The sequence below is a fragment of the Brassica rapa genome, chromosome A03 (genome assembly GCF_000309985.2).
Source record: "Brassica rapa cultivar Chiifu-401-42 chromosome A03, CAAS_Brap_v3.01, whole genome shotgun sequence".
In the NCBI taxonomy this organism is placed as follows: Eukaryota; Viridiplantae; Streptophyta; class Magnoliopsida; order Brassicales; family Brassicaceae; genus Brassica; species Brassica rapa.
In genome coordinates, this window is record NC_024797.2 from 10,986,621 (window position 1) to 10,999,056 (window position 12,436).

The following is a 12,436-nucleotide window of genomic DNA, read 5'->3' on the forward strand; positions in this document are numbered from 1 at the left end:
TTAGGTTGGTGTTTTATAGTGGACAATGGCACATCAAGCTGGTTGGGACAATGAGGGAGAGTAAAGACCATTGTTGGATCCGTGAAGTAGACGTTGTGGGAGACAACTGTTTCTTGCTTTCCAAGTCAAGGTCAACTCATGTAGACTTTTTGGTTTATAGACCATTTCGTTACGTAAGGAAATTTCCACACAAACATCAAAACGTTCATTTAAAAGTAATAAAATTCAATAATTTGTTTATGAACTGTTGATAAGTATTCTTCCTTTGTTTTGCCTATAGATTTTTGTAAGTAAAATTTGTAAATAAAAAGCATCCGTAATAGCATGATGGGGAAAAAATTAAAGATAAAAGCATAATAAAAAATTAGGACTCAATAAATTATCTGTAAATTGTGATTCAATTCGTTATTCATTTTGATTTGAACAGATATCCATAACTCTACTAAACAAATTAAATATTAATATGCAATATTAGGCATGGGCATTCGGGATCTCAATCAGGTTTCGTTTTATCCATTGGGTTTCGATATTTTGGGTTTATCAAAATCAGCTCCATTCGGATTATATGAAATTTCAGTTTGGGACCGGTTCGGGTTCTATCATGTTTGGGTCGGGATTAGTAAATCTTCAAAGAATCGGTATAACCCATTGTACTATCGGGTTCGGGTCCCAATCGGTTCTTCGGTTTAAAAATACATGATTAGTACCTATTTTGCAAGAAAAACATAAGTAAAATCGGTTATTTGGATTTAAACTGCATAATTTGTACCTATTTTAATAGCCAAAACATAAGTAAAATTGGTTCGAAAAGAACATCAAACGTGATCATTCAAAATCAAATAAAAGATAAACATAGTTATTTATAGAAAAAAAACAAAAATAAATGAAAACATAAAACAAAAACTAAGTTCTCATGAAATAAGAAACATTATTCAATGAAAACAAAACCAAAATCTAAAAACTTTAAGCTTCAACCGCCACATTCAACCATCAACCTTCATGTAATAGATAATTATTTTAGAAGTTCAATAATATCTTAAAGTATTTTGGATAGATATTAGGAATTAAGATCATATTTGGTAGAAGTTCTTTTTGTGATTTTAAATGTTTCGGGTTCTATCGGATGTTCATTTAGGTATGGGTTTGGTTTGGATAATACTCATAACCCAAAATACCACAAAACAAGATCCATTTGGTATATATGTCGGGTTCGGTTCTATTCGGGTTCATTTTTATCGGATTGGGTTCGGTTCAAATTTTCGGGTTCGGTTTATTTGCCCAACCCTACGCAATATCCGTAGAAAACAAAGCAAATCAAAAATACAAATATTTCTAGAAACAAGGATCCGATCTGATCTTACATGCATATATATACATATATTTAAAGAATTTTATGTACAACTTATATAAATATTATATATTGCATTTTAAAAATATTTTTATTTATGAAATTTGTTATATTAATTATTAGAAATTTTTAAAAGTAAATGTTTTATTATTTTGTAATAAATAGTATTATTTCATATTATTTTAGATTTTTTTAGATTTTTTAAATTGTATGTATCGAATCAGATTTCTGATTAAAAATCTAAATTTTTTTAGATATCCATGACATCAAATTGTTCAAATCAAATAATCGATTATTCATATGAAACATATCGGGTCATGAATACTTCTAAAAATTCGAATATTTGATCTGTGCTCACTTTTATATTAATAATATATTTGTTAATTAGAGAAGCTGCTAAAATATGGTTTTCAGTTTTTATGTTTTCTAAAAATATGGCCTCACTTGAGTTTTACAGATTATTGATTTTTATTAGTATAGTCGTTTAATATAATCCATATTTAAATATGTTAATGTGTGTGTGGGTTAGATATGACAAAATATGTTTTTTTTCTTTGAGAAAGAAATTAAAACATCTTAACCAGAACAATAAAATAAATATTAAAGATGACATAAATATAATTACGGATTTATGATCCCCAAATGAAAATAGTTACAGCTAGATCAATAAAATAAATATTAAAGATGACATAAATATAATTCACTGCCAAAAGTTCGTTGTCAGATAATCGTCGTCATCTCACAATCCAAAGACATCTTATCTTATGTTTAATTACTTCTAGAAGGTTATGTGTCTTATGACTACCGCACTGTTTACTATTCTCCTTAAAAAAAATCTGACAACGCACCGTTTCGTTTACTATCAAATGCAATTTTTCTTGCGTTTAAAAATACAATCTTTTTGTACCAAGATATCAACTCTTGCGAACATACCAGGGCGTCTCAAATTAATTTTAGATCCTATTTTAAAAAATTATTAATTGTACATTTTATCAAATAATTTTAAAATTTAATAATTTTTTCTAATTTTTTAATTATAAGTTTTAAACTTAACATTATATTTAAAATTTTAAAGTTTCTTACCATAATTTATCTATATATTTTTTTTTAAAAATTAAACTTTTATTTTTATATTTCGAGTCATGTTCGACCGTTTCACTTGCGCGTGCTGTTATACGGTCCTGGAATATACCTAGGCTAAGCAGATACCGTATATGTAAGAAAACAAATCTTTATTTTACTTTATAATTCGATTCATTTTCACAAGATAATTACATGTTTAATAACTTCTTTTTTATTTCACCTAAAACACTCACTTGTCACACATCTCGTCTATGTTCGAAGACTTTTCAACAAGTGACATTGGCACCAGAATCTACACCAAGCTGCCCACAATAGTCTCTATAGTACCTAATCCTTGCATTTACTGCACCTAAGTTCCTACCGTTACACTCCAAACTGCTGATAGCTCTTATGGTGGCTCCAAATCCCTGGTTCAGCACAGGCCTCACGCTCTTCATCCAAAACCACATAGCCGCCCTGAAGGCCACAACTGGGTTACTACTGACCAGCTCAGGCTGGAGTAAAAGGTCGAGGCCGAGACTCTGGCCACACGGTCCGTAGTTATAGTTCCATGATAGTAGGAGCGGACCACGACCATGGTAGCTCTTTCCCGGTGCACATGGATATTGCCTGTTGCTCTGGTCGCAAAATGAACGTGACGCTCCGTTTATCTCCTCTATATAGCAGAAGTCTATGCAATATAGATATGCAAACGAAACATAGTGGTTAGTTTAGGAACAAACGGACCAACTGAGATCAAATCAAATGCTCAATTTTTATAATATCCAAGATTTGTGGTATGCATGAATCTCTTACATCTAGATAATGATTGTCACAAACTTTTGTATGCTATAGTAGTTTAATAATAATGTGTACATTTCAAACACCATTGTAAATGCAAACGTAAAGAATAATTGTTGCCATAGTCTTTAGTCTACTATTGTATCTTGCCACTCTTGGTCATAGGTAACATTGGCCTATTACCTCTCAAATTTATAAAATAGTTTACATAAATATAAGCTCTCAAAATTAATTTCTTTTCTAACTTTTTCGTAAATTACCTATCCCCCAAAATCAGGACGTACCGATGTTGGTCATCAAAATAGAAGTATAAATTTAACCCAAGAAAATTCTTGATATATAAAAAAAGGGACATAGAACCAGAAAAAGATTCTTACGTCCAGTCTGGTAAGTGAAATGAGCAAACATGGTTGCAATTTCACGCTTAGTAATAGAATTAGCAAAGCTAGGGAAAGTAGTGGTGGCGTTAATGAAAGAGTCACGGGTATAGAATCTTTTTCCGGCGCAACCATTACCGGCTTGGTTAATGATGCCGTCAAAGAATCCTTGTGTCACAATGTTACCAACAGCATCAGCACCAGATGAGGTTCCACTGCCTCTACAAGGACCTGATCGGCATGTAGGACTACAGTGAGCGGCTGTGGTACCGCAATAACCGAACTGACTGCAACAGACGTTTGGGGGGCAGTTACAGTTTTGAGACTTGACGATTTCAGAGTAGAAACTTAAGAGGGAGAGGAGAAGGGTTAAGGAGATTTTTTTGGAAACCATTTTTTAGGTAGTTGTTGCCGTGAGAGAGTTTCTATATAGGGAAAGATATTGGGTAGATTGGTCATTTCAGGGAGTAATACATAGTGATTTTTTTCATTTATTTTATTTTATCCTTAACAATTTGGATCGATATAGTCTAACTTTTTATATAAGTTTCTGGAAAAAATATATTAAATAAAGTATTTTTTAAAAATAACATAGTATAGAGTCAAATATAACTATAAATAATATAAATGTATAAAAATATTTTTTAAAAAAATATAGCGATATGTACTAAAATATGATATATAGAAAGTTATTTATACATACATATATATATATATATAATTGTAGAGACTAAATGAGAAAGTAAATAATGTTTTGAGGGGTAAGTAGTACTCCACAAATTCAAAGGTGTACTACTTACCTTCTCAAAATTTAATGGAATAAGAATCTACCTCTCAAAAAATAATGGGATGAAAAATTATTGGAATTTTTTTAAGTAAGCTCCAGTCAACTTCCTAACATCCAGCCCTAAGAAAAACAATCAAATATAAAATATGTATGGGAATCTCTCATCTCTCTACTTTATCTGTACTATTTCTCCAAAGCCGCCCTTATAAGATGAATTCGCACAATGCACATGCATGTCTTGATAATTTTTGGCACCATGTGAAGCGTTGGGTCCATTATCGTGCCGTACTTCGATGCATTTCTATTTTAACTCCACAAGAAGTGGCTCTTCATGGGCCAGTACCATTATTTTGACTCTCTTGATTAGTAGTTAACTTCTTCAACCCTTCTCATCGTTTAAAGGCTGCAATGAACCAATGCTACTACGGTGATGCATTCTCTCTCCGAATATGAAATTTTCTTGGCCTGTGGATTTAAGGTTGATTGGTTGCAAGTTGCAACTAAGAATTTCAAGCTTCAACTTAATTAATTAAAAAAAATTAAAATGGCAGAAATATAATGTCCTGATAGCAAAAAGGACCCCTGAAAGTTTTTAGTAAAACAATAGATTATGGAGAGAAGTTCAAAGTCTATGTGTAGGTTTAAGAAAAAAATGACTTTTCAATTTACTTGGGTCAAAGTACGTAATCTCATATCTAGAAAGAGAATGAAAGCAAGTGATGTAGAACAAAACACAAACATCATCTTGGAAGTTGGAACAAAGTTCCAAAGATCACCCCTAAGAACAAGAAAAGGTAACCCGAGATAGCAGCCTCAAAACCATCCCAATTAAAGGAAAGGTCATAACGTTTACACGCATTCCTTTTCTTTATGTTTGTTCATACAGATGGCATGATTGGCATCCATGGGACCATGGCAGAAAGGGATAAACTTAGAATGCTAAGGCATGTATGTACTGATGTACATAACAAGACGTCAAAGCATACGGCTCCTAGTACCATATTTATATAAACGGATATTTTATGCTTGAGTTTTTTCATACTTTCTATAAAAATTCGTATTTAAATCAAGAAGACTAGTCAATTGTAATTTGAAGGATGAATCAAATTTGAACCAACAAGAATGGCATCTACACATGATCCTACCTCTAGGTAGTGATGAATTTTAGTGGAAATTACTAGATTACGTATTTGTTGACTTCATGAATAATTAACATTAAAAATATCATGAATATTTGAATCATTTAAAATGCCAATGAAATCATAAATTTACAATATGGTTATTAGAAATAGGAGTGCGCACCATTTTGTTTTCATAAGTAACCAATTACCATTTCTCCAATAAAAGCAATGGCATGAAAATAGTATGGACTAAGTTAGGCAGCATCCCTTAATAGAGCATGATAATCGGTAGTCACAGTTTCTGAAAGAAAAAAAATTAGTATTATAATTATGTATTTGATGTCAAAAAAATAAAAATAATTATGTACTTATCTTTGAATTTTCTTTATATAATAGAACTAATAATCAAATGAAAATATGTATTATGAAAACTTTTCTCTTTTCTTTCTATCAGTTTCCATTTATTTTTTATTTTATTTTGAGATAGTGTGTTAAGAACTTGCCAATGGGCAAACACGCGTGTTGTCTCCGTCAGTGGCCTAACAATGCATGACTTTCCATTGACGATTCCTAGTACCAATTAATAATATTTGTATAATTTCCTTAGTTATATTTTTATAGAGTTTTTCTGCACTATTTTCAATATTAATTTTTAAAAAATTAGATCATATTAATTTTTTTAATATTGTAAATTTTATTATTTTATCAATATTTTAATATAAATTAAATTTAATTAAACATAAAATGATTTTACTTATTTTAAATTATATTTAAGAATATATGTAATTATGTATATATTCTAAATTATGATCTTAGATATATTTTTATCTATTTCTGTTGGTTAAATATATTAAATTAATTTGTATAAAATTAATAAAATTGATATTAAATTATATAATTATCGTTGACAAAAAAAAATTATATAATTATCAAAAAAATTAAAACAAAACAGTTTTTACAACATTTGTATACATATAAAAGTTACCGATGGTTTTACGATTAAAAAAATATATTTAAAAAAATTGTAAAATTTTTTAAAATTGTTAGTGGTAAAATTGTATGATTCTGAAAAATAATAAATAATATTTCAAAAATTTAATGTAATATTTGATATTTTTATTTTAATGATCATGCATGAGTTATTACATATTTTCTAAGAAATTACAAAATGTATAAATTAACTTTAAATGTAACAGAAATTCTCTTTGATAGTAATTTTTAGTTTATTTTTACAAAAATAGATTTATAAAGAGAAAAATAACCAAAATAAATTTTATTTTAAAGGATAATTATGCATTTATACTTTTAGAGTTAACTAATTTAAAACTTAGGGTTTAAAGTTAATGAGTTGGGTTTTGGGGATGAACTAAAAATTTTAAAAATAAAAAAAAATATTAAATTTTCAAAATAAAAATGACTATTTTGGTCATTTTATTTTTTGAGGGTCATTTTATGATAAAAACTTAAAAATGACAGTTTGAAAGAATTGCCCTAAATATAATGTATGAATTATTATCATATTCTAAAAAAATTACTAAAAATATAAATCAACATTAAATGTAATTGTTTATGTCATATTTAATCATAAAATGTGTCATCATTTTAGTAGTCATATCCGTTTTGTGCGAGAAAATAATAGTAAAAAAAAATGCTAATCCCTTTTCGAATAATGTCTAGGAATTAACTAATTTTCAAAGTTAATAGGCGAATGTCATCGACATTTACTGCACTTACACGTTACAACTGAAATGGTTAAATTCGCAGCAAAGACATTGGAATTTTTTTTTAATCGAAATCCACATTATGAATTATTTTTGACCACTATGGTTGACTGTTTTATGATTATGCTTTTAAATCCACAAGACTATTGTTTTTTATTTTAAAACCAACAAGACTAGTCAATCCCTTATACATAAATCAATGTTTTTAATTATTCGATGTAAAGTGGATTTAAAGTTAAAAATAAATGTCGTACAAATTCGTTTTGACTTTCATATCCCCTATATATTATTTGAGAAGCATTGCAACATTTTTTTGTAGCCACGTGTCATCACTAGAATGATTCTTAGAATCCTTAGAGAAATAGGTTGGTTCATCTAAATATATAATAAGCTTTTTATTAAACCACAATAAATACATTATTAATGTGCTTCATTATTTCCTTAAATAAAATTTCGAAATTGCCTAATGTGGCTAAAGTATATATGACAATTAATGATTTTGAATAATAAAGATTTGATAAAAATAAGTGTGTATTATAATTATATTTGTTTAATTTTAAGCTATTAAAATAAATTAAACAATCATAGTAACTATATAATAAAAATTAAAAAGATTATCTATATATTATATTTTGAATTTTTATAAAAGAGTATAAATTACTAAAACTATTCAAAGTTTCACATTCAAATTTTGTGATCTATGATTTAAAACTTTTGTAAAGATATGATACAAATAATTAAAAAATAATATAAGTTGAAAGTCTCATTTAATAAGTATCAAAAATAAAAGATATATAAATATATGTATTATTTTAAATTAAACTATATGCCATATAAAAATACATAAATATCTTAATTTTGAAATTTACTTTGAACATTTTTTTGATAAAAAATTTGAAAAAATATTGACAACTTAATTTTTAAAAATATTATAAATTACTTAAACCATTAATTCCACTGTGAAAATTTTGTTATCACTAAGTTAGACTTTTTGCTATAACAGATAAAAATGATAAAAAAATATGAGCAAAAAGCATCTTCTAACAAATATTAATATCAAAATTATACCATATATATGTTACTATCATTTAAATTTAATTATATATCATATCAAATAGAAAAAATATTTTTTCGATTTATAAAATTTATTTATATGTTCGCACCAATTTAATTATATAAGTAGTATATAATGACTTTTTAATTATTTAATATATATTTATTATTTCATAATATGTTATAAACATATAATATATAAAATAATATATATATATATATATATATATATAATGTTCATCCCGCGCAAGGCGCAGGTCTTAACCTAGTTTATTTTAAATAACAGTAAAATTTAAATCTTTAAACTATATTACAGTGTTGATGTAACTTATGTAACTTTTTCATGTTAGTAAATTTTTTTCTTTTTACATGGAAATCTGTTTAGTTGTATCATTATTTTATATAGAAAAATTGTTTGAAATAACATAAATTAGCTATCATTTTTTAAAATAAATTCAATCCAAAATACTCTAATATTTAGGTTAAGTGTTTTATAATTATATTTTTGAGGTTTAGTACTTAGGAATTTAGATTGAGTTTATAAACTTCTATATATGTTTTTTAAATTATTCTTAAACATTTATCATTTTATAGATAATTTAGTAGGGTTAATTTAGTCCCTTAATCACAAATATAAAATATTCATAAAAGTGGTTAGCCTTTAAAGATAAATTTAGAAGATAATATTTAATGTATGGTAAAATTAAAAAAAATCTTCTATATATTTGCGATTCAATTTTGTTTCATACTAAAGATCCAGAAATTTATTTGTATTATCCGATATAAATAATTATAAACTGCACTTCTTAAATTCCAATACAAACTTTTTGATATAGAAATATTAATGAATTTTTAAAAAGGACTTTAAACTCATATAACTTGTTTGATATTTGAAAGTATTTTCCCAAAACTTACAACCTTGCCACTGAAGAGTAGACAAACTAACATTGAGCCTGGTCTCATCCATCCTACACATTATTTATTGGCGTAATAAAACACACATCATTTTGACTTTAAAAAATGCACACATCATCATTACAGTGTAAACGGTAAAACACTCTTTCCAATTTAGAGGTATATAAGACTCTAGCAAGCCTCCTTATTTTAGAGAGAAACATCTTTCAAAACCAGGAGATAATCAACAATCATCCTTAAATTTACTTTAAAAAGAATTAGTAATTTTTATTTTAGTCTATAACATTATTAATAATTAAGTATAATTATGATAGATTCATAAATTAATAAACATAGTATCCAAAAGATATTAAATATAATATTTGTAAGAAATACAATAATATAAAGTAAAATATAATTATAAATATTATAAAAATCACCTTAAAATAATTTAATCAAAATAGTTTTAAAAGAATATAACGATAAATACTAAAATATAATATATAAAAAAGTTATTCATACAACTGTGAAACATGCATAATTGCCGCTTTAAAATGTTTTATGAATAAAATGTGAAACATGCATACATCTTTCAATTTGATTGTAGGAAAAAATGAATATTTCTTTTCTTTACAATAAAATCAAATTTAATTTTTCTAAACACTTTCAAATATTTTAGTGTTAGTTTTCTCATTCTAAACCTAAATTTAGTCTACATTTAAGGGGTGGATTGGTTGTAACAATAGATGATCTAGAAATCCAAAATTTTATCTAAAACCATATTATATCAACCAGTTAACTTTTTTTTTCTTAAAATAACTATAGCCAAAAATATTTTATAAAATTAAAATATGACTGTATAAAAATTTAATTTCTAGAGCAAAACACATAGTTCTTTACAACAAATAAATATATTAATTAAATTCTACATCCATAATCATAAAGTTACACCGCATTCTAATAACCCCCTAAAACACATAGTTTCTTAACATCATATAACCGAATAAAAAATTTGTATTTATAAAATAAATCAATATATATATACCTTAAAATTAATCTTTCTTCTTATTTGATATAAAGTCATAATTGAAAAATATATAAATCTAAAATATTTTTTCTATAGATTAATAAAATATCATAATTCTAATATTATTAATTTATAGACTTTTTACTGAATATCCCTAACACCACTGTTATTTTACAGATGCACCATTCTAAAATTATACCAATCATTCTTAACTAAAATCACTGTTATTTTTGGCATCTATTAATGTTGCATTCACTTCGCAGTACATTTAAAAGAAAATCACTTTCACAACATTATTACAACTACTTATTGCTTGTGACGCAGGGAACACTAAGACCCAACATAGCCACATAGGAGCATATATATGAGATTTAACTTTATTGTCTCATTTATTATTTCATAACTTCAACTTTCTCCATCACTTCCCACGTCACGTGTGTGCGTGTTTGTTCGAATAACTCTTTAGCAGCTAAGGTTAGGACCAGGATCCACACCAAGCTGTCCACAATAGTCTCTATAGTACCTAATCCTTGCATTGACCGCACCTGAGTTCCCACCGTTACACTCCATTCCATTGATGGCTCTAATGGTGGCTCCAAACCCTTGGTTTAGTACCGGTCTTACGCTATTCATCCAAAACCACAGACCCGTCCTGAAAGCGACAGTTGGGTTGCTACTCACTAGCTCGGGCTGGCCTAAGAGGTTAAGGTTGAGACTCTGGCCACAAGCTCCGTAGTTGTAGTTCCATGATAGTTGAATCGGACCACGACCGAAGTAGCCTTTGCCTGGTGCACATGGGTACTGCCTGTTGTTCTCGTCGCAGTAGTCACGTGAAGCTCCGTTTATTTCTTCTATGTAGCAGAAATCTATAGAGGATAAAGATAAACATGAAACGAATTGCTTTAGGATACTTGTCAAAATAAAATGCTTTAGGATCACTCCAACTAATTGAGATCACGTCATATCAGTTTCATTTTATTATATCGAAGGTTTATTATTCTTTTCTTTCAATAATCGAGGGTTTATTCTTATGTCTTATACTGGTTTTACGTGTTATATAATCAGCATCTTTTTTTTTTTTTTTAAACGAACGTTTAGAGATTATCCATGCCTAAGATTTTGACAATATGTAGAGTATTCTATTTGTATTTTCTTGTTTAAAAATTAGAATCGGCGATTACGGAGACTAGATGTATATACACAAATTTTGTTATTTCTATAAGATTTTTTTTTTTTTCCATTGCTCATAAACTTAAAACTAAATTTTAGTTTTGGTCGGTAAAATATATTATTCTGAGGAACGGTTATATCTGACCATGTTTTGTTTACATGGCTAATATATTAAGGAAGCGAAGAGAGAAAGTGATTCTTACGTCCAGTCTCGTGGGTGAAATGAGCAAACACGGTTGCAATTTCACGTCTAGTAACCGAATTGGCAAAGTTTGGGAAAGTATTTGCGGCGTTAATGAAAGAATCACGGGTGTAGAAATTCTTCCCGGCGCAACCACCACCGGCTTGATTGATAATACCGTTAAAGAAAGCTTGTGTCACAATGCTACCAACTGATCCACCACCAGGGGGAGAAGGGGTTCCACCAGGGCTTCTGCAAGGGCCTGATCGGCAACCAGTACCACAATAAGCGTCGGTGGAACCGCAGTAACCGAACTGACTGCAACACAGGTTTGGGGCACAACCGCAGTTTTGAGACTTGACGGTTTCTGAGTATAAACCTAAGAAGCAAAGAAAAAGAACCAAGGATAATTTTGTGAGAGCCATGTTTTGTGTAATTGTATTGTAGATGGGAAGGAAGAGGGTGTGAGCTATATATAGGGATAAATGTTGGGTAGTTTTGTCATTTACTTTTGTAAATAAAAAGTTGTTTTATCTATAATAGCATTTTTAAATATATATTTATGTATTTGTAAAACGAGTTTGACGCGCGTTTAGTCTTGCTCTTGCCCAAGATAAATACTTTGGATTTGGTCTATGAATGAGAGAACTCAATTTTCTTTTACAAACAAGATAGTTATGTATTACAGTATTACTGTTTCTCACTTTTGTTTTATAATTTACAAAATTAAATATCTTTTGTTTTGATAACTTATTTGATTTTGCATATGATGGAACAATATAAGTTGCTTTAAAAAATGATCGAACAATATAAGTTGATGTATTATTAATCTATTTAATTCATGTTTGTACGAACTCTATAGAGCAAATAGCCGACACAAATCTGAACTGGTTC

General features: G+C 28.1%; 2 protein-coding genes across 3 annotated transcripts; both read right to left on the reverse strand.

The window, feature by feature from the left end:
- Window positions 1–2,563: 2,563 nt before the first annotated feature.
- On the reverse strand, window positions 2,564–7,691 carry LOC103858079 (endochitinase At2g43580). Of its 2 annotated transcripts, none has more exons than XM_009135369.3 (2): window positions 3,727–7,691; window positions 2,564–3,101 (listed from the first exon to the last, which is right to left on the reverse strand). In XM_009135369.3, exons 1-2 carry the CDS (start codon window positions 3,980–3,982, stop codon window positions 2,698–2,700), a joined length of 660 nt encoding a protein of 219 aa, XP_009133617.1. In that variant the 5' UTR covers window positions 3,983–7,691; the 3' UTR covers window positions 2,564–2,697. The 2 variants fall into 2 exon arrangements, with proteins under 2 accessions (XP_009133617.1, XP_009133616.2); XM_009135368.3 differs by having other exon boundaries at window positions 3,589–6,245.
- A 2,702-nt stretch (window positions 7,692–10,393) lies between these two features.
- On the reverse strand, window positions 10,394–11,997 carry LOC103858080 (basic endochitinase CHB4). The gene is made up of 2 exons (XM_009135370.3): window positions 11,565–11,997; window positions 10,394–11,057 (listed from the first exon to the last, which is right to left on the reverse strand). The coding sequence occupies exons 1-2, from the start codon at window positions 11,965–11,967 to the stop codon at window positions 10,654–10,656; spliced, it is 807 nt and encodes a 268-aa protein (XP_009133618.1). The 5' UTR covers window positions 11,968–11,997; the 3' UTR covers window positions 10,394–10,653.
- Window positions 11,998–12,436: the final 439 nt, after the last annotated feature.